The following is an 18,395-nucleotide window of genomic DNA, read 5'->3' on the forward strand; positions in this document are numbered from 1 at the left end:
AGGCCCAGTAGAATATCCTTTGGTAGTTCATACGATTATATGTAATGATTTTTGAAAAACCCCAGTATGAGTCATGTTTTCATTAACCTTAATCAGAGGTTCCCAATTTCTCATGTCATGACCCCCAAATAAGACCGCAGACCACCTCACCATTTGATAAGCTGTCCAATGAAATCCCATCTGAAGCTGTTTTGTTTTAGTTATGAATAACAGTGGGGAAAGTAAAGTTTGGATCAAAACAGACGCTGCACTTGGCTGTAGTCTTGTGTGCGAAAATTAGTTGGTCTGGGGAGCCATCTGAAGCCCCTCATGGACCCTCCATAGAGGTTACTGGACCACTGTGGGAACCACTGATCAGAGTTATTATAGTTTTGTATTGTGTTGTTTTGAGTTTAATTCTTGTTTTCAATTCAGTTAAGTTTGAGTTAGTCTCCAGAGTGGGTTTGCTTGTTTCAGTGTAGTTTTAGTTAAGTTTTTATTAGTTTCAGTACTATTATTATTATTATTATTATTATTATTATTATCATTATCATTATTATTATTATTATTGGGGGGGAGTACTTGTTAGGGGCAAGATTTAAGAAGTTCAGAATATGAGTCATAATACAAAACCAGCACTTTGTCAAGGCAGTTCTCAGTCATGTGGACGTCCCAGTCTCAATAAACATCAGTACCAGTGCCTGTTCATGCTTCTGGTGACAAATTTTACCAAATTCACAGACTAAAACTAAATACTTCTTAGGTCCATTTATATTTTAGTTTAGTTAGTTATATCGTTTCTGTTAATTTTCGTTTTTTCTAGAGTTTTCTGTTTCTATTCTTTTTTTGTTTTGTTTTTTGTTTTTTATTTCAGTTAATTAAACCGTTTTTAGTTTTAGTTAACTACACTAACCTTGCTGTTGATTTAGGTAACACCTGCAGCAGGTCATAGGCACTACTCCTGTATTGGACTTATTTGTCAGGGAAGCCCGTAAGCCCCGCCCCCTGGTCCGGTTACGTCGCAGCCATGGAGAATGCGTGCCCCTCTCGTCCAATGAGAAGCGGCGCTGGGCCCATGTGTGTATTGTTTAAACTGCTCAAATCGGACACTGTTTCCAGACCGACAAAACTTCCACCAAACTGAGTGATGGCGGCCGCCGTGTCCGTTAGCGCAGCTGCCAGAGAAGAAAGCACAGAAACACCGCTCAATTTCGCCTCCCGTCCGTTTCATGAAAATTACGACCTCCCTGTGGACCACGTAAACTGGATGTCCGGAGACCGCGGGCATTCCCAACTCGAGCCCGGAGAAGACGACGCATCCCCGGGGCACGAGTGTCAGCGGAGGACCGATGAGGAGTTGACATCATTGAGCCCCGAGGAGATTGAGGGTCGCTTGGACAGAACTCGCCGAGAGTTTTACAACCGTCGAAAAATCATAATAAAAAACCTACCATCCGATGTTAGCAATCAGGTATGACTGAAACGTTAAGATGGCAACTAACTAACTAAATAAATGGGAGTGCGAACCGTCGGGTGAATGATTGATGGGATCCGTTTGGTTACCGTTAGCCTAGCTTCAGTATGCCTGCCATGCTACCTGTATGAGTTAGCTTGCTAGCCATTTAAAGCGTTAGCCACATTTTGTTGATGCGGTGTTTTCGTTAGTCCGCTGGGTGTCCTGAAACTAACACAGGGGCTAACTTTCAGCCATGTAACACATCACACATGTGAACGTGGGTAATTTGGCGGAGTGCGTTTAACTTTCCTTGCTTTAGTTGACACAGCAGCTAACGTTATGGTAACAAACAGGTCGCCAGATGCCTGCCAATAATGGTCAGCCGTGGCCTGTATGACCTGCCAACTCCGGCCTTGTAGGTAACAGTTGGTACCAACATGCGTGGGTGACTTTGCTCATTCAAGCTGTCACGCCAAATTTCCTAGTGATTTTACATGCTTTATCTCGGAGTTAACAAGCACCATTGACTCTTAACCAGTCTACTAAATAATTTTGTTGGCGTTTGGTGGTCCAGCAGCCTCAGATTTTCACATGATGCCACATTTTTTTGGAACGTGCTTGACTCGTGGGGAACGGTGGGCCTGCGGGCGGAACCATTGTTCACAGGGGGGAGTATTGGGAGTTCGAGATGTGAACGGGAGTTGCAATATAACAAAAGCTGGAAGGCGTGGAGACAAAACGCTTCAGAAAATGCTAGACAGGATCGCTATTCGTTTGTGAACAGGCGAAAGCACTGCGGAACAATTTCTCCTACAACAATGAGTGTTTTATTTACCTCCCGCGCCCTCACAGGTGTTCTTGCGTTGCTGGTTCCCAAGTGGGCATGAATGAGTTAATGACATGATATCCAAAATCTAAATCTTGTCCCTTTAAAATAAATAAATAAATAAATGTTTATTCAGGATAGCCTGGTGAAACTGGCTGAATGCAATGTGGAATAATGAACTTGAATACTGGGATGTGGTTACATGGTCATCTTTTTTTTTTTTCTTTTTCAGGAGGTGCATGAACTGTTGGGTAACTACGACCTGAAGTACTGCTTTGTGGACAAATACAAGGGCACGGGTTGGTGTAACATCTTGTCTAATGAATCATGCATTGTTTGTGCCTTGTTCCTCATCAGTGGGTAGACCAGGGTAATTCTAGCATCAATTGTTTTCATTCAGAATACTACTTAGTATTCCTTTAAACACTCTTTGTTCATAAATGTCACCCCATTCATTGAGCGCTGAGTTAAAATTCTTCACCATTTGCATTACCAGTACAGACAAGTTGTAATAATATTGGAAACTATTGGCCATTCAGTGTGCCTAAGCTTAATTACTGGCCTGACTTTGGGGTAATTTGTGCAGGGAGGTACTGTAGCTGTGTGGAGGTGCAGGTGCAAACTATCACTGGGATGGCTATATAATGTGCTGTTAGGAAGACAGAGTTTTCTCCAAAATGTGTAGTTAGTGGAAACAATTTGCCAGTGAAGACAATTTTCTAGCCAGACAACCAAACATTTCAGCAAGTACCTTTCTTTTAAGATTTGCACTTAGCGGAAGTAATGTTAGACTTAAGTTAGGATGTGTCTAAATTGATAAAAACATTACAAAATACTAGAAAGTATGCCCTCAAATGATTTAAAACAGGGGAAATGGTGGATCAATTTATAAAATGGATGTGTTCATAATGGGACTAGCAATGGTGAAATTGAAAGTCTTAGCTATCTCAAATTGGCAGGTGGAACACTTAAGGCATTCTCCTGGTAAACATTAAAGAAAAGATTTTTCTGAATTGTTGCTAGAAAATCAGTGAACTCAACAGTTTAAGTAGTTTGCAGTGTTTTTGCAAGGCAAAGGCCTGAACTGCCCGATAAAGGTTTACAAACTGGATAGTAGGATGCTATATAAGTATAAGAGTATAAGAGTTTCCAGTCTGATTGGGCATTGAAGACCATCTGGCCATCACAGGCCTTAAAGCTTTGTCAAACTGGATGGATAATAATTCACAACATCTCCTTTCATTAGGCATATGTTCAGTGGTATTACAAGTTGTATAATGATGGCATAGTATTACATCAGAAAGTGCCTGACAATAATAATGGGTAAGAAAATAGCACCAGCGAAATGCTAGTGACTCACCATTCAGAAGTACTCCTCTACTAAATCTGGTATAATGCAAGTGGCTGAATTTTAAGGTGTGCCACACCAGCTAACATAGCCTTTGGACAAAAGTTTCTTGTCTGTGTCAATCAATTACAGGCAATAAGTGATGAGGTTTTTGCTTGACATGGAGTACAGCACATTGTAGGGTTCAGTATAGTCGTCTGTGCTGTTGCTGAAATCTGTCACATTGGTAGATGATTGTAAAAGTTGATTGTCAATAGCAGTTTATAAAAGTCCTACAGCTCTTGATTAGTCTGTCCACAATGATGTTCCGTCAAATGAAATGCTTTTGATTCCTGTCTGCCACTATCACAACTAACCTAGTTTCGAGTTGGGAAGCACTGCAGTGATATGAGAGCTGGTGTCTAATGACATCATATCACCAGCATTATCTTTTATCAGCACTGCTAGAGGAGAACCGTTATGTGTCACAACAGAGGCTTACTTTCTGAGACATTTGTGAAAACAGATCTTGCTCTGCTACTTTGAGCTTGTCATTCACGCTCACTGCACACATGCTGTCACCCACTCACTTCACGGCAAATTTTGTGTGTTCTCCTCTCTCTCTCTCGCTCTCTCTCTCCCCTCAGCATTTGTGACACTGCTCAATGGGGAACAGGCGCAGTGTGCGATCAAAGAGTTCCACCAGCACGTGCTGCGGGACCGGGAGATCTCTGTACAGCTGCAGCCCACAGACGCTCTGCTGTGCATCGCCAACCTGCCCCACGCCTTCACCCAGCAGCAGTTTGAAGAGCTGGTGAGACCCTTCGGAAACTTGGAGCGCTGTTTCCTGGTGTACAGCGCCTCCACCGGCCATTCCAAGGGCTACGGCTTTGTGGAGTACATGAAGAAGGACTCGGCGGCACGGGCCAAGTCGGAGCTCCTTGGGAAGCAGCTGGGCTCGCGCATGCTGTATGTCCACTGGACGGAGGTGGGCTCCCTCACCTACCCGCTATTGCACTCCAGATGCTTGTGTGTGGACCGCCTACCCCCCAGCCTGCTGACAGCCCAAGACCTCCGCAATGCCTTGGCTGACACCCACGCACCAATCTTCTGCCAGGTCAAATTCACCACGCACACACACAAACTCACCCTCACGAAATACTCAAAATATTGCAAATATGACTATGTCATGACATGTTCTCATGACTAACGCCTATAGCAGTTAGGGGTGTGACAGTTCAATAAACCCACGGTTGGGTTTGTATTGTGGTTTTTGGTTTTGGTTTGGTTTGTACCTTATGGAGGAAAAAAACTAAATGAAATAAACTAAACTTGATTAAAAAAAAATTTTTACATTCAGAGATTTGGAACAACAGTATGAAATCAACATCTTTCAAAGGCAAAGTTCTACTTAGAATATTTACAACAACCATAAAAATATTTTCAGTATATTCATTAATTTCATCAGATAAGTGTGTGGTTCGATGGCTCTCATACAATGAAGGTGTTTGTAATACTGCACTTTGTCGGATCTATTGTGTATTGAGTGGTTTGGTTTTTACAGTTCTGTTTTACACCCCTAATAGCAGTGCTTTTTTTGGCGCGGAGCCGCCAACAGAAAGTGTGCCCTTTTACATCATGTTGGACTTGCTTTTGGCATACTTTCTGCTGTCACCTTTTTATAAGAGTTTCACTTTGGAGCTCTTGTAGATTTACACCAAGCAAGGCCATGTAAAACAAAATGTTGATTGAAACCTCTCTGTAGTAAGTGCAGGGCCTATCATTGGTACTGTAAGGTTGTAAAAATTGCACTGAAGCCATAATGAAAAGTTTAGGGGATAAGATACAGACAGCAACAGAATCTTAATTATTATTAAATCATATTTTTTCAAATGGTATTTCATATTTGTTCTCAGTTAGTGCTAGGCGATATGGACAGAATCACGTATCACGTCGGTACCATTGACCAAATACCTCAATATTGATATTATGACAATATCGTGGTATTTGGATGGCTGTTGGTGCTTTCATAAGTTATTTACTTCTCTGCTAAGCAATCATTAATGTGCATATGAGGACTACAGACAAAAATAATAAAACAACTAGAGCAGTCTAATAAGTTCAGAAAATTGCAATTCTTAACTGTAATGCAGCCTTTTAAAATGAGAAGATATCACTTATGCCATATCACAGTATTACAGTTTCTGAAATCCCAGATGACATCTAGTTTCACATCACAATATTGACAAGACTTTTCATCTCATTCATTTTTTTTTAAGCCACCAGCCCTAATCTCAATTGCTCTTACCTTTGCCCTGCTTTTCATGTGGCCACTCCAAGTTTCTATAGCAATGAGCATAGCTGGTTTCTATGGCGATGACCATCTGACTCCCCCAGGTGGTGTCATTCAGCAGGCCTTTCTGGAATGAGAGAGAGCTGTGTCCTTTTAGCATGGCAGCATAGTAACACTTTCTGTTAGTTCCTGTTATTTGAGGATTGGGGCAATGGCTGTGATAATTCAGCGGTCACATGATGATTCAAGGCAAGCAGTTTCATGCTCAAGCGCTCGTTTTAACAAGCCACTTTTGGGCAAGTTAATTGTGTGAAAACTGATTTATGAAATCATTTGGCTATGTAGTCATGCATGGTTGAATGAAGGCCCTTGTGGATTTGTGCCTGTGAGAGGAAAGCTAAACTACATGCTCAACACCTCCAAAATATGAGGCATGATAATATTAGTCAGTTTTAATACTACAGTCAGAATATTAAAATCAGAGCTGACAACAGTGGCTGCTTTCAGGGTGGTCTAACATTTTATTTAGTAGTTTGGCCAGAGAGTGCTCAATAATGGACATTGGTTTAAAAACAGTGCAATTTTTGACAATTATGAGCACCATTTAACAATATAATTATGACATTAAAAAGTCAGAACTACCAAGGTAGGTCTTGAGAGAAAAATGTATAACTGACCATTTCTCAATAACATTTGCTCAGCTTACTCAGAGGCTCCTCCTGCTTTCTTTGGCTTTACTTATTATGACAATTGAAATTGTTTCATGCCAAGATAAAGGTCATATAACCTTGCCACATCCAGCACATTTCCAAAATGATTCTGATGCACATTTTAAGAGTGGGCCCAGGGAACAGAAAATCACCAGAAATATTCAAATTAAAGGGCTGGTGCTCAAAACTCTGAAATTGGTTGAGAGCTGTGGAGAGTGTAATTGTAAAGAACATGAAAAAGGGGCCAGATATTCTGCACTCAAAACACCTAACATGGATGTTGGAAAGTGCTTGAAATTAAACAAAAAGCAAAGCCTCTGCAAGGGAATTCATTTTCCTCTGATCCAGTTTCTTAAGATTATAAGCATAAAATTTTATGAACCAAAAGTGATGTGAAATGTTCAACACATTTTGCAGTTGGGGTGATTTTAAGGGGTAAACTGAAACTTAAAACAGATTTGTTACTTTTATAGCATCATAAATATCCATTCAAGAGGAAAATGACAAATAAATATGTTGTTGATAAAATAATTATGTCGCACACAGATCTGCTGAAAGTCAAAGGAGAACTGAATACATTTTAAAGCTACCCTACAGGCCTACTAATAAGACCACAGACTTTGTGTGTGCATGTGTATGTGTGTTTGTATTCTTGTCACTGACAGCAGCTTTGGGCATGTCATGTTTATATGGCATTATTTTTGTCTTCTTCCCTTCCACAGTTGGCTCAGGGACAGGATGGAAGTTTCCGGCGGTTTGCGGTGCTGGAGTTTGCCACGGCAGAGATGGCAGAGGAGGTGCAGCGACTCACTGACGGCAGGGTACTTGGCGGAGCACACATCCGGGTGTCCTTCTGTGCCCCTGGTCCTCCTGGAAGAAGCATGTTGGCTGCTCTTATCGCTGCCCAAACCATGGTAGCCAAGTCCTACTAACTATTCTATTGTTATATCATTTGCCTTGTGTAGTTTTACCACTGTAGTAGGCTGTGGCCCTAATGAGTCTTTTTCCTCTTCCTCCCAGGCTGTGAACAGAGGCAAAGGTCTCCTGCCTGAGCCCACTGCCATGCAGATCCTTACAGGCCTCAGTAACCCTGCCACCCTCAAGATGCTGCTCAACCCCCTGACCCAGGGACGCAAACAAGGTGAGGACCCTCAACAGCTCTCTGAACACCTGGGGCTATTTTGTCTATTGCAGTGCCAGGGTTCCTACAATGTCTGGAAAAGTATGTGAAAGTATGGTCCCGCCTCCACTTGGCATTAAAACGCACCCTTAGTTATCCAATCACAAGCACCCACTTGTGATTGGATCTCACTTTCCCGCTCTATATGCAACTAAACATTTCCATCTTTTTTAAGTTGAGACAAAGAACCATAACAGATGGTTACACTATACAATGAAATTCTTATTTGGTAGTTCTCCTTCCTCATGAAAAATAGAAGTATAAAATAAAATGGTGTTCAACAGGCATTTAACAAAAAGACATCATGCTCAGTCCTCCCTCGTTTTAATACGCCGTCAATTACCTATGATGTATTTCACATCTGTAAGTTGTAACAGGCCCGACTCGTAGAGGCAGGCTCAGATTATGTAATTATTTCAGTGGGTTTAAAAGGATCTGGTTCTCTGCTGTGGTGGAGAAATCAACCTGAAGCTGATGTCGAACTTGATTGTCTGAATGTGCAGATGGGTGGGGACGCTTCCACTGTCGTGGCTCTGATGTGTGTCAGAAATTACAGATGAGGTTCAAAATAAATAAGAAATTAAAAACTGAATCCAGAGGCTGGTGAAACAAACGTTAAGCACACAGTGTTTTTATTCAGTAAACAGCTGCATTATATTAGACCTGCACAGTAGTCTGCTGGTGGTTTGCTGCTGCTAAGGTCAGAAGGTAGTCCTTCAGTGCAGCCTGGGACACATGTTTGTTACATTTACAATGCAGCGCTGACAAAAGTGCCCCAGGCCACCTCCGAATGTGGCCTGAGTCATTGGGTCTCATACTGAGGACGCATTGAGGATGGATTGGATGCTTTACATCTGTACTAACAGCTGTCTACTTGTGATTGGATCACCCAGGACGGATGTTAATGCCAGGTGGAAACGGGGCCTACGGAACATCTTCTCTCATGTCATTATTTATTACTTGGAAACTTGGGATTTGCTACTAGGCTGGTTGATATGGACAAAGTAAAATATCTATTTTTGATTGATTTGTTAATGATATTGTAGCGATGACTACTAAAGCTTTCTCAAACTTTTAGATTATCACCATTGTATATAGCAGTGGTTGTAGTGTGAATGGCTGGAGTAGCTTTTTTTCTCTCTATAGTTTAGTTTTTATGGTCATCTGCTCAGTGCACTTGCTTGTTAGCTCTGGTATCATTGAAGCAAATCACCTCTTGACTGTAATTTTTATCTTCTGATATATTCTTTGTGTGTACTTATTGTCTATAATATCACTGCATCCAGCTTAGCTAGTTATCGCTGCTAGTGTGGGCATGACTTGCCAGCTCACCTCGGTGTCTTTTGCAATCCTGTAACCACCATGGGTCACTGAGAAGTCGCCACCAAATACTGACCAGCAAACAAAACTGTTATTTTTCTTGACTGGCAGTAAATAAGCTTTGCTATGAACAGATGCAGGTTCTATATTTTCTTTTCTTTGACAACACCGCCATCTCGTCAGTGAATGACGTGTGCCAATGGGAACTGCGGTTTTGACAGTGAGTGGCACTCTGAGGTAGAATGATAAAATCTACCTACAATGGGAAATGATTGGTCCCAGTCAGAGTGTAAGGAACGTCAACTCAAGATAAGATTTGAGATTTTTTAATTTTAACTTGAGATGAATTTTCCTCCTGCTTTGTATTTTTAAAAAAACATTGCCAGGATTTGCTGATTTCTGGGATATTGTGCATCGTTTGCGGGTGTCAGATCTGTCACCAAAATGCAGGTGACTCCTGGAACTTAAGGAGACGTGGGATGTCTGCCTTGTATCAGTAAATCCAAGCTATCCCTCTAATGGTGTCATTTAAGGATTTGCTTTAGTGCTGTGGATCCTAATGTTTTCTGTGTGTGCAGGTCTCCTCGGGGCAGCTCCGACCATCCCACTGCTAGCCAACCCTGCCCTCTCTGCTGCCCTGCTGCAGCTGCTCCTGCAGAACCAGGCCCAGGCCCAACAGGTACACTGCTCCCTCTCTGCCTTTTCCCCGTCACTGTCCTCTTGGTATGTCTGCCTGTTTTTATTCATCCCCTTCTATTCATGTGTACATTTTTCCCCTGCTGTCTGCTCTCTCCCTTTTTACCCTCAGCAAGCCTTTCTGGGAAATCATCTTCTGTGGGCTCAGGTGCTTCACAATAAAGAAAACCTTGTAGTACCTTGTGTGAGTGATAATGGCGTGTGTGTGTTTTTGAGAACGGAGATCAGTGTGTGAGGCAGTGGTAAGCCTACATGTTATGCCATGGGGTGCCTGAGTGGGTAAGCCCTTTTTGTGTGTGTGTGTGGTGTATTTGAGTGGTGCCGAGTGATGTGGTGGGTGTGCTACTCCATTGTGCGTACAAAATGTTATACACATTCTTGAGGAAATCATTACATATGTGGTGAGTAAGTGCTAAGCGTGCTCATGCAGTTCTGCAGTTTTTGTGCAGTTGAGTGCTGTGGCCATGCTGTGCGACCCCTCAGTGACACTGAACTTTGCCCTCTCCTCTGGCCAACAGGCAGGACTCATCGGGGAGAACCCTTTGGCTGCTTTGCCTCTCCAGCAGGGAGTCCATCTGCTCGGAGACCTGCCCAAGGTTTGGCATCCGTCGACTCCAGTCCTAGCTCCCAGAGCCACAAACTGCATGTTTGCTTTGCTTTTGAGGCTGAACATCTGTAGCCATAATTTGCCTGTTAGCCCTGCTTGCTTGCTCACTGGTCATTACTCATTACGTTGGTCATACTTTGCTCACTATGCTAGCTGGATAACCTTTAATGTTGCGCCGTAGGCTCTGGGATCATGCTTAATCTTAATGCATTTGTGCTGATGGAGAGTTGTATGAAATAATGGTTCAAATATGTCCAGATTGGGCAGATGTGGATACTGATTGCAGTGTTACATTAAAAAAACAACAACAATGACTTGGGATCCTGGCCTACATGAATTTCCTTTTAACTCAGAATGATTCATTTGTTCCATTACCCTAGGTGGCGTGGTCCCAGGTCTTGGCCTACAGACGGATCCTCTGGCCCCCCTGAAGCCCATGTCTCTTGGCAGAGCCTTGGCAAGGGAGCAGGAGTCCCCCACAGCAGCGTGCACCTTCCCCCAGACTCCCTCCCCACCCTGCAGAGCATCTCTATGCCCCTGATGGGTGGCATGATGGGGGCAGAGGGCCTCGCAGCACAAGGGGTGAGAGATTAAGTCATTTCCATACTGTGCTTCCTGCTTCTTACTCTGGCTCATTCATCTCACTTTATATTCTCATTGTAACTACAATTGATATTCCTCTGACCCAGCACAGTAAGCATCAAATTATCTGATTCGTTAAGTGCTTTAAAAAAAAAAAAAAAAAAAACATTTGAACATCAGTTTTTACTCCCTCGCCTTTCTTGACTCTTAACTTGTGATGCTGGGTTTCATCATTCTTACTGTTTTACTCCAACCTAGGCCTTCTGGATTTCACTGATCTTATTTTATTAGATTTTATTAATACCCCTGTGCATCAGTTATTCATTTTGTTTATTTTGTTTACATTGTGCTTTTTATTTCTTTCTTTTGATTTCAAGTGTGTAACGTATGGTTTCAAGAGGTGTTATGTAAATAAAGCTCTGCTTACAGTCACTCTTGCCCCATCAGGTGTCCATACTAGGAGATCCTCCCAAAGAGGTGAATCTCCCTCAGAGTGCCTTCCTCAATGTCCACAACCCATTTCCCACAGGTGAGAAAATGGTTTCTTTTTTTGCCTCCATCACCTCCAGGGTTCATGCACCTATGTAATTTCTCATGTCTGTCTTCCTCAGGAGGAAGCTGCAGACCCCACCCATACAGAAAGAGGCCTACTCTAAGTAATGTGTCCAACCAGCGCACAAACCAGAGCATGCAATCAAGTTACAACCTGCGCTACCAGGAGTCCTATAGCCCAGAATACCCTTCTCTACACCAGGTAACCATGTGGACTCATGCTCTGTCCATTGCTGGCTTTATACACTATGTTGTGCTTGGTAATGTCATGGTGAATCATTGATTTTTTTATATATATATATATATATAAAAATATTAAAATTTTGTCTGCCAACCAATACCGCCTGGCTGCTTATTGCATGGCCTGTATGATGTGATCAGGTCGGATACCCATCTGGTGTTTCTCCTCAGGATCTTCTGGCCCACCTGTATGAACAGCAGGAGAACCTGGATGCCGGGGCTTTGGCAGGATTTGGACAGCAGGTAATGGTGCATCAGCTTTTGCTTCTTAGTGCTTACGAGCCGGTGAGAAGTAAGCCACTGAGCAGTACAATGGCACATAATGCAAATCCCATAAAATGGAAATCCCACAATGTTCCCTTTAACTGGTGTCATTGTATGTTGACTTCCATATGTCACCAGTAATAATCCATTTGATTTAAACAGTCACATTCCTAATTGGTTGTAAAGCTCGCCCTGTAGTATATTTTAATATATACTATTCTTTTTAGTTATTTTTATTATTTTTTTTTATATAACTTGGCAGGGGCAGTGTTTCTATTCCAGTAGGAGTTGCTGTTTTAAGAATGGCTCTTATTTGCATCATGATATAAATGGATATGCATATTGTCTTGGATAGGCTAAGCACTAAGGCCAGATGATGAATGTTTCTCTTTATTAATTTTTCTAGCCGTGGGCTCACTTTCTCAGCTGCAGGAGACGCTGGAGCGAGTGTAATGGAAACATTGTTCTGGCAAAGGGATTGAGATGGAATTATGAGCTTGAGCTATCTATCGACTTATTTTCTTTGTAGGTCAGAGGTACTGTATAGCCTATATAGAATTACAGTTGTAATCCAAGTCTGGGCACCTCCCCAAGTGGGTCTGGATTATCTGATGGAAATCTGAGTAAAATATTAGATGCATCCTGGCCTCATGGTAGGGCAGATTTTTTTGTTTGATTGTTTGTTTTTTGCATACAAGTGGTATTTGTTAGAGCTTGAATAAGGCCTGATAGATTGAACCTGACCTTACATGGATGAGAATTTTGTCCCACCCAAATAAGAGCAAGAGCATCAATAGAAATGTATCTTTAGGCTGCTGATTAACTGTAGTGCCTGCCGCCGTCAGATTAAGATGGATGGATGGAAATCTAAATTTAATGTTAGACCGTACTAATTAAATCCATCCAAAAGTCAATCCAAAATTAAGTTAAGGTTAATGGACTGATTAAAGAATTATTGAAATGGCATTTATTCATATTTAACATGGGTCGTCAGGTTAATGTAATTATTTTCTTTGCTGTGTGCTGACTTGTAAAATTTGAAACAGCAGCTGACTAGCCAACTACCTGATGTTTCTTTACTGTCTGAGCCCGACTCGACACAGACAGTGGGGTTCATCCATATTTCGGCAGTTGTCACAAGTTCTACTGTGTATTAATGGAGATGGTGTCTCTGCAGCTTTCTCGTCAGCCTGACTACAGCGAGCGCTCTTCCCACTACGCTTACCCTCCCAGCCCACCCCTGTCCTCATACTTCAGCTCAGGGCCGGGGGCCCCCAGTAGCGGCGGCCTCCCCAGCACCCAGCTCAATAAGGTGAGACTGAGGCTTTGAGCTGATAGATTGCTGTCATGTTTTTATTGGGGTTTGTGGGTGGTGGTGGTGATTGTTGTTGTTGTTGTGTGTTTGAATTCACATGAATTCTTCTTCTACTGTGCTTCACTGGTCTCTGTTCTGTTTTTTCATTCATGGTTGTATCTTCAATACAGCCATGCATAAGGTGCTATATAAATAGGGTGATTTGATTTGCACCACAGTTTGTTTTTAGAGGTACTGATCACCATGACAAGTGCTAGAATACCACCTTAGTATACCACATGATGTTCTAGCACTATGGGGGAAAAAAAACAAATTGAGGCTTAGCATACCCAAAAACAAGTTGGTGCTCACTTAGTAATGTATATGCTGTTTGAGTGTGAGCCTCACTTAGCAAATGAAGTCATTGTTACTGAAAGTTGGTTGCTTCTCCTCAGGCTGTGGGAATGCCTCCTGTGAGCCACACCAGCAGCTACCCACCTGGCCTGGGGAATGGGATGAAGGTAATTTTCATCAATCTATGCTCACCCTACATTTATTTGAGCCTTTTTGTTTATTTTTGAACAAGCTGGAAGTAAAAAGAAACTCTCCCCAATTGCAGACTCCTATTGGTGGCCATAAGCGTGTGTTCTCCCGGCTGATCCCGTCTCCAGAGCCCAGTCCTGAAGGGGGCTACGTGGGCCAGCACTCTCAGGGCCTGGGAGGCCATTATGCGGACTCGTATCTCAAACGCAAACGCATATTCTAACTACAGCCAAAATGCCTCTTGCTGTATGAGTAGCCATTCAACAGCCAGGACATGATAGACTCTCCAGAGCTCCTCCAGTAACAGTTTTATCTTGGCGGTCCATTGATTCCTATTCTGTGTGCTCCTGTTAGTGTGACCCCTGGAGGGCGCCTGGGAGCGCAGCTTATTGCTATCCGGACAGTTGCGTGCCAGTCTGTGGGAGTTCTTGATGTTTTTTTTTTTTTTTTTTTTTTTTTTTTTTTTCCCCTCGCCCATTGTATATATGATTTCAGTGTGTTAGTAAATTAAGTTTTTATTCTTTTTTTAATTTGATTTTTAATTTCATGAAGCCCTTTTGTTAAATACTTGGAGTATCTTGTACAATAAGAAAAAATGGTGCATTAGCTAATTGAGTCTTTTCTCCCGAGCTGCTTTTTTTCCTCCTGTTGAGTGTGGCGTGTCAGCAGGTTCAGAGCTAGTAGATAGTTTGACCATTGCAGATTTAAGTGGCAATGGCTAGCATTGTATCAAGAAATACAACTCCTATCCAAAGGCTCTGAACTTTTTTTTTTTTTTTTTAAACAGCCTTCCTATTTGCATGTAAAAAGTTCAGTAGTTTGTTTAATGGGATGGTGTTTTCTATTTTATTTTCCCTTCCAACTTCTCCCACAGGGTTATATTTTGCTGTATGCTTCTTTTTCTGGACAGGATTCAGGCCTCTCTCTCTCTCCATTGACATGCAGCTCTCCATCCAGCAGTAGTGATAGCTGTATGTACCTATATGTATTCGCAAACTGAAAACTTTTACAGAACTTACTCTGGAATATTGTCACAAGCCTTCATTTTTTTTCCACGTTGTTTGTCGTTGAACCACACCCCTCCATCTTGTTACGGAGTCTGTTCTCTGCACTGGTTGTTGAGTGATGCACAGGTCACTATACTGCTCTGTTCTCACCTGTCTGATCTGCCATTTCAAAGTCTGTTCTCACTCATATGTCCAGAAGTTGAATATTTTCTGTGTTGGTGTGCGTTCTGTCTTATTTTTAATGTCTTTTTGAGTCCCAGCACCGCACCTAAATGGTCTGTTTGAATTGATGGGTGGTGCATTGGACATCGTGTGCCGTTTCTTGATCTGCCCGCAGATAATTAATACAGGAACACCTCCAACCTCTCCTCACTGAGAGGCTTGACCTTCATGTTACTGTTGTATGATGAAGTGCCTCATCTGGTCCTGGTGTGCCGGTTGTCTCCACCCTGCACACCAGCAGGGGGAGGTGTCCATCTTTGGTGGAGAGGGGTGGGGGAGACAGCTTCAGGTGGCTCCTCCAGCCAAGTAGAGCACGGTTGGGATGAAGGACACGGCCTGTGTTCAGACTTGAGGTGTGTGAAGTTTTTCAGTGACAGCAGGCGTTGAGTCTGTCTGGGGAGGTGCTAATGGAAGCTAGCGGCAGGTGATTGGTCAGTGACAGTCTGTGCGTGTTTTTTCTTTTTTTTTTTCTTTTTTTTTTCTTTTGAATAATGCTCTGGTTGACAATTTGATTGTGATAACCCATTACCTCTGACTTCTGGTAGGAAATGCAAATACACTTGAGCCTTAACAGTGTTTTTTCTGTGATCTCATTCTGCCCTGTGTGGGCTTCCAACTACATTTACCATTTCTGTGTTATTTGCTGTGTAAATATTTAAGCTTGATCTTTTTTTTTTTTTTCCTCGGAGTCCAAAGCTCTTGTTTTCTTTAATTACATCTGCCTCTGGTCTGGTGTTTTGATTGAATTTGCTGCTCAACGTGTTTGTGTTGTTTTCCTGTATGTTTGAAAGATGATATGACCAAGAGTGGCGCCACAGCAGACTGCTCATGTTGTGTATGGACCAAGAGATGCTGCTGCACTGTATGATCATTATTAATTTGATTGCTTTAATTCTAACTGCTAGCCCTCTCATCTGTACCGCCATGGTTGTCTCTGTATGTGTGTGTGCGTGTGCGATGTGAGCAAGTAAATGTTATTTAAAACTCATTTTGTCTATGAGCTCATCTTTTTAAATTACACCTAAGATGTAACGCAGTGATCTCTGGATTTGACATTTCAAGGTTAAAATGATAATTCTGCCTTATCTATTTTTATTTTTACCCTTCTCCAAGGGAAACTGGATATTATTCATACTGAGAAACTCTGCAGCACTCAATTTATGCTTAAAACATGTATGAGAATAGGGCTGTGTTCAGATTTTAAATATTAGACAGATTAATAATTGAAATTTGGAGTTGAGTTGTTTTGGGTTAATGAACTGATGAATTGAACTTTTGTCTCATTTAGCCTTCAAAAACCAGATCTTTGGATGTGGAGGGCCTGAGTAACTCAGCACTAAGGGGATGAAAATCGTTTTCAGAGAAATATCTAGTGAAAGCTTTTCTGGAAGGGGTTAATGCTCTACATATTGTGGGACTTGAATTTCATTTTGGGTCAAACTGGGCATTTCACTGAAAATTCAGCACTACAGAATAAATCAAATGTAGAATTTCAAGGATTACTGTTGGTTGGAAGAGTGGTTTCACAGCCTTTATGCAGTAAGTGCCTTATAAATCAAGTGAAAACACAATGTTGTGAGTGTTAAATTAAAGTCATATCACAGAGGCCAAGACCACGTAAATCGCCTCAAGTGCTTTAATCATTCTTATTATGTCATCTAGGGAGATAAAAGCAAAAATGAAATCATTCTTTCAGTGTCTTTGCTGCTGGCCAACACTTGACAAATGTGTGTTTCAAAGGCACACCAGATGGCTTTAAGAGGAAATAGTTTGGACAGGCTATCCTGCGACTCATCCGCTGTGAAAAATGTTACACGTTCCATAATTTCACATCGCAGCTAATACATCCTTTTTGTGTCGAACAGCTGAAAAGCATATCAGTCATTTGAACAGGTGGCAGCTACACGAAGCAGAGGCATGCTGAAGTGATTATATCATATTTGAGCTAGATTAACCAAAGGCCCCTTCTCACCTATCCCACAGTGACTGTGTGCACACCAAATGTTTCCAAATTTCTTCCAAAATATTACGGCAGATGTTTTGTCAGAATGATTGGCATTTTTATCCATGCTGCAGTGCAAAACAAGAGAGCTGTCAGTGTTGAGCAAATCGTGTTTGTTTGAGCAATGCGCTTCACAGTACACAGTAACCCTTTGATAAAATGCATTGTGCAAAATCTTTATTAGTTCCATGCCGACAAAAGACTGGTATTGTTCCTCCTTACCTTAGCAGCTGTATCTAATAGGCCATTAAGTAAGACACAACACCTTGTTAACTTTAGTGAAAAATATAATATAGGATAGATTATTTTTTTTCCCAACTACCTTACAATAACATGGATACATTTTTTTTCTTTTTTTGCATTGCTAGCCCAGGTGGGAATCAAACTCCTAACTCTTGAGCGTGAGTGCCATTCTGTGATATACAGGGCAGCAGAGGAGTGCAGTTGTATTAATGTGAACGGTGGTGGAAAGAGTACTACCAATTGCTGCTTGAGTACAAATACTGTCACTTTGGGGATGTTTTAGTAGAAGTACTGCTGTAAAAATCTACCTCGGTCAAAGTAAAAAGTAGCTCGTTTAAAATGTGCTGAGAGTAAAAGTTTCTGAGTTACTTTTATTGAAACAGCAACTATGTTAGGTGTGATCTTTTCCATGCAGTTAGAAAAGGATGAGTGTGTGGTCAAAACTACATTCTTTAAAGTTTGTGCAAAATTGCTGAGGGTTGATTGAAGTGAAGACCCTGTAGACTCATGTATATAATATGACTGTTACATGGTCAACTCACTGATGTTATTCCCCTTTTTGCCTACACTTATTCCAGATTCCTCTTCTCATCTTTGCTGAGAGAGTTCAAGGATATGATTCAAAATGTAGAGAAGTACAACACCTGAGCAAAAATGTACTTAAGTAAAATTACTGACTTATATACTCAAGAAGGTACAAGTCCACAAAAAGATTCTCAAATACAATAATATGGTTAAATGTAATTAGTTACTTCCACCTCTGAATGTGAACCAGCACTCAGCAAAGATTCCCCTGCTAAATAAAGGTGAGGCATCATCCAACTGAGTCATGGCTCCTGTGATTGGCTAACCCAATTTGACTCAGGAGCCTCTCAAAGTCTGTCTCAACTATGAAGATTAATGTTTAGAGGTTGCTTTTCTAATCAGTTAACATCGCCCAAAGGTACATGTCGATACAGCCGGGCAGTAAGAGCAAAACACATTTCGCTGTGCTGCGCTATAAAAGAGCATGATGGCAACACAGATTTAATTGAAAGAAAAACAACAACCGA

The 18,395-nt window shown here is 41.7% G+C and overlaps 1 protein-coding gene across 1 annotated transcript; it reads left to right on the forward strand.

Moving 5' to 3' along the window:
* The first annotated feature begins 1,086 nt into the window (after positions 1-1,086).
* On the forward strand, positions 1,087-16,086 carry raver1 (ribonucleoprotein, PTB-binding 1). Its single transcript, XM_030058933.1, is given in 15 exon segments — positions 1,087-1,450; positions 2,494-2,560; positions 4,236-4,705; positions 7,314-7,505; positions 7,612-7,732; positions 9,670-9,770; positions 10,306-10,382; positions 10,773-10,870; positions 10,873-10,976; positions 11,424-11,505; positions 11,588-11,730; positions 11,940-12,011; positions 13,210-13,344; positions 13,782-13,847; positions 13,946-16,086. Coding segments are annotated over 15 exon segments (2,199 nt in total). The 5' UTR covers positions 1,087-1,126; the 3' UTR covers positions 14,093-16,086.
* Positions 16,087-18,395: the final 2,309 nt, after the last annotated feature.

Source organism: Myripristis murdjan, chromosome 8 (assembly GCF_902150065.1).
Source record: "Myripristis murdjan chromosome 8, fMyrMur1.1, whole genome shotgun sequence".
Classification (NCBI taxonomy): Eukaryota; Metazoa; Chordata; class Actinopteri; order Holocentriformes; family Holocentridae; genus Myripristis; species Myripristis murdjan.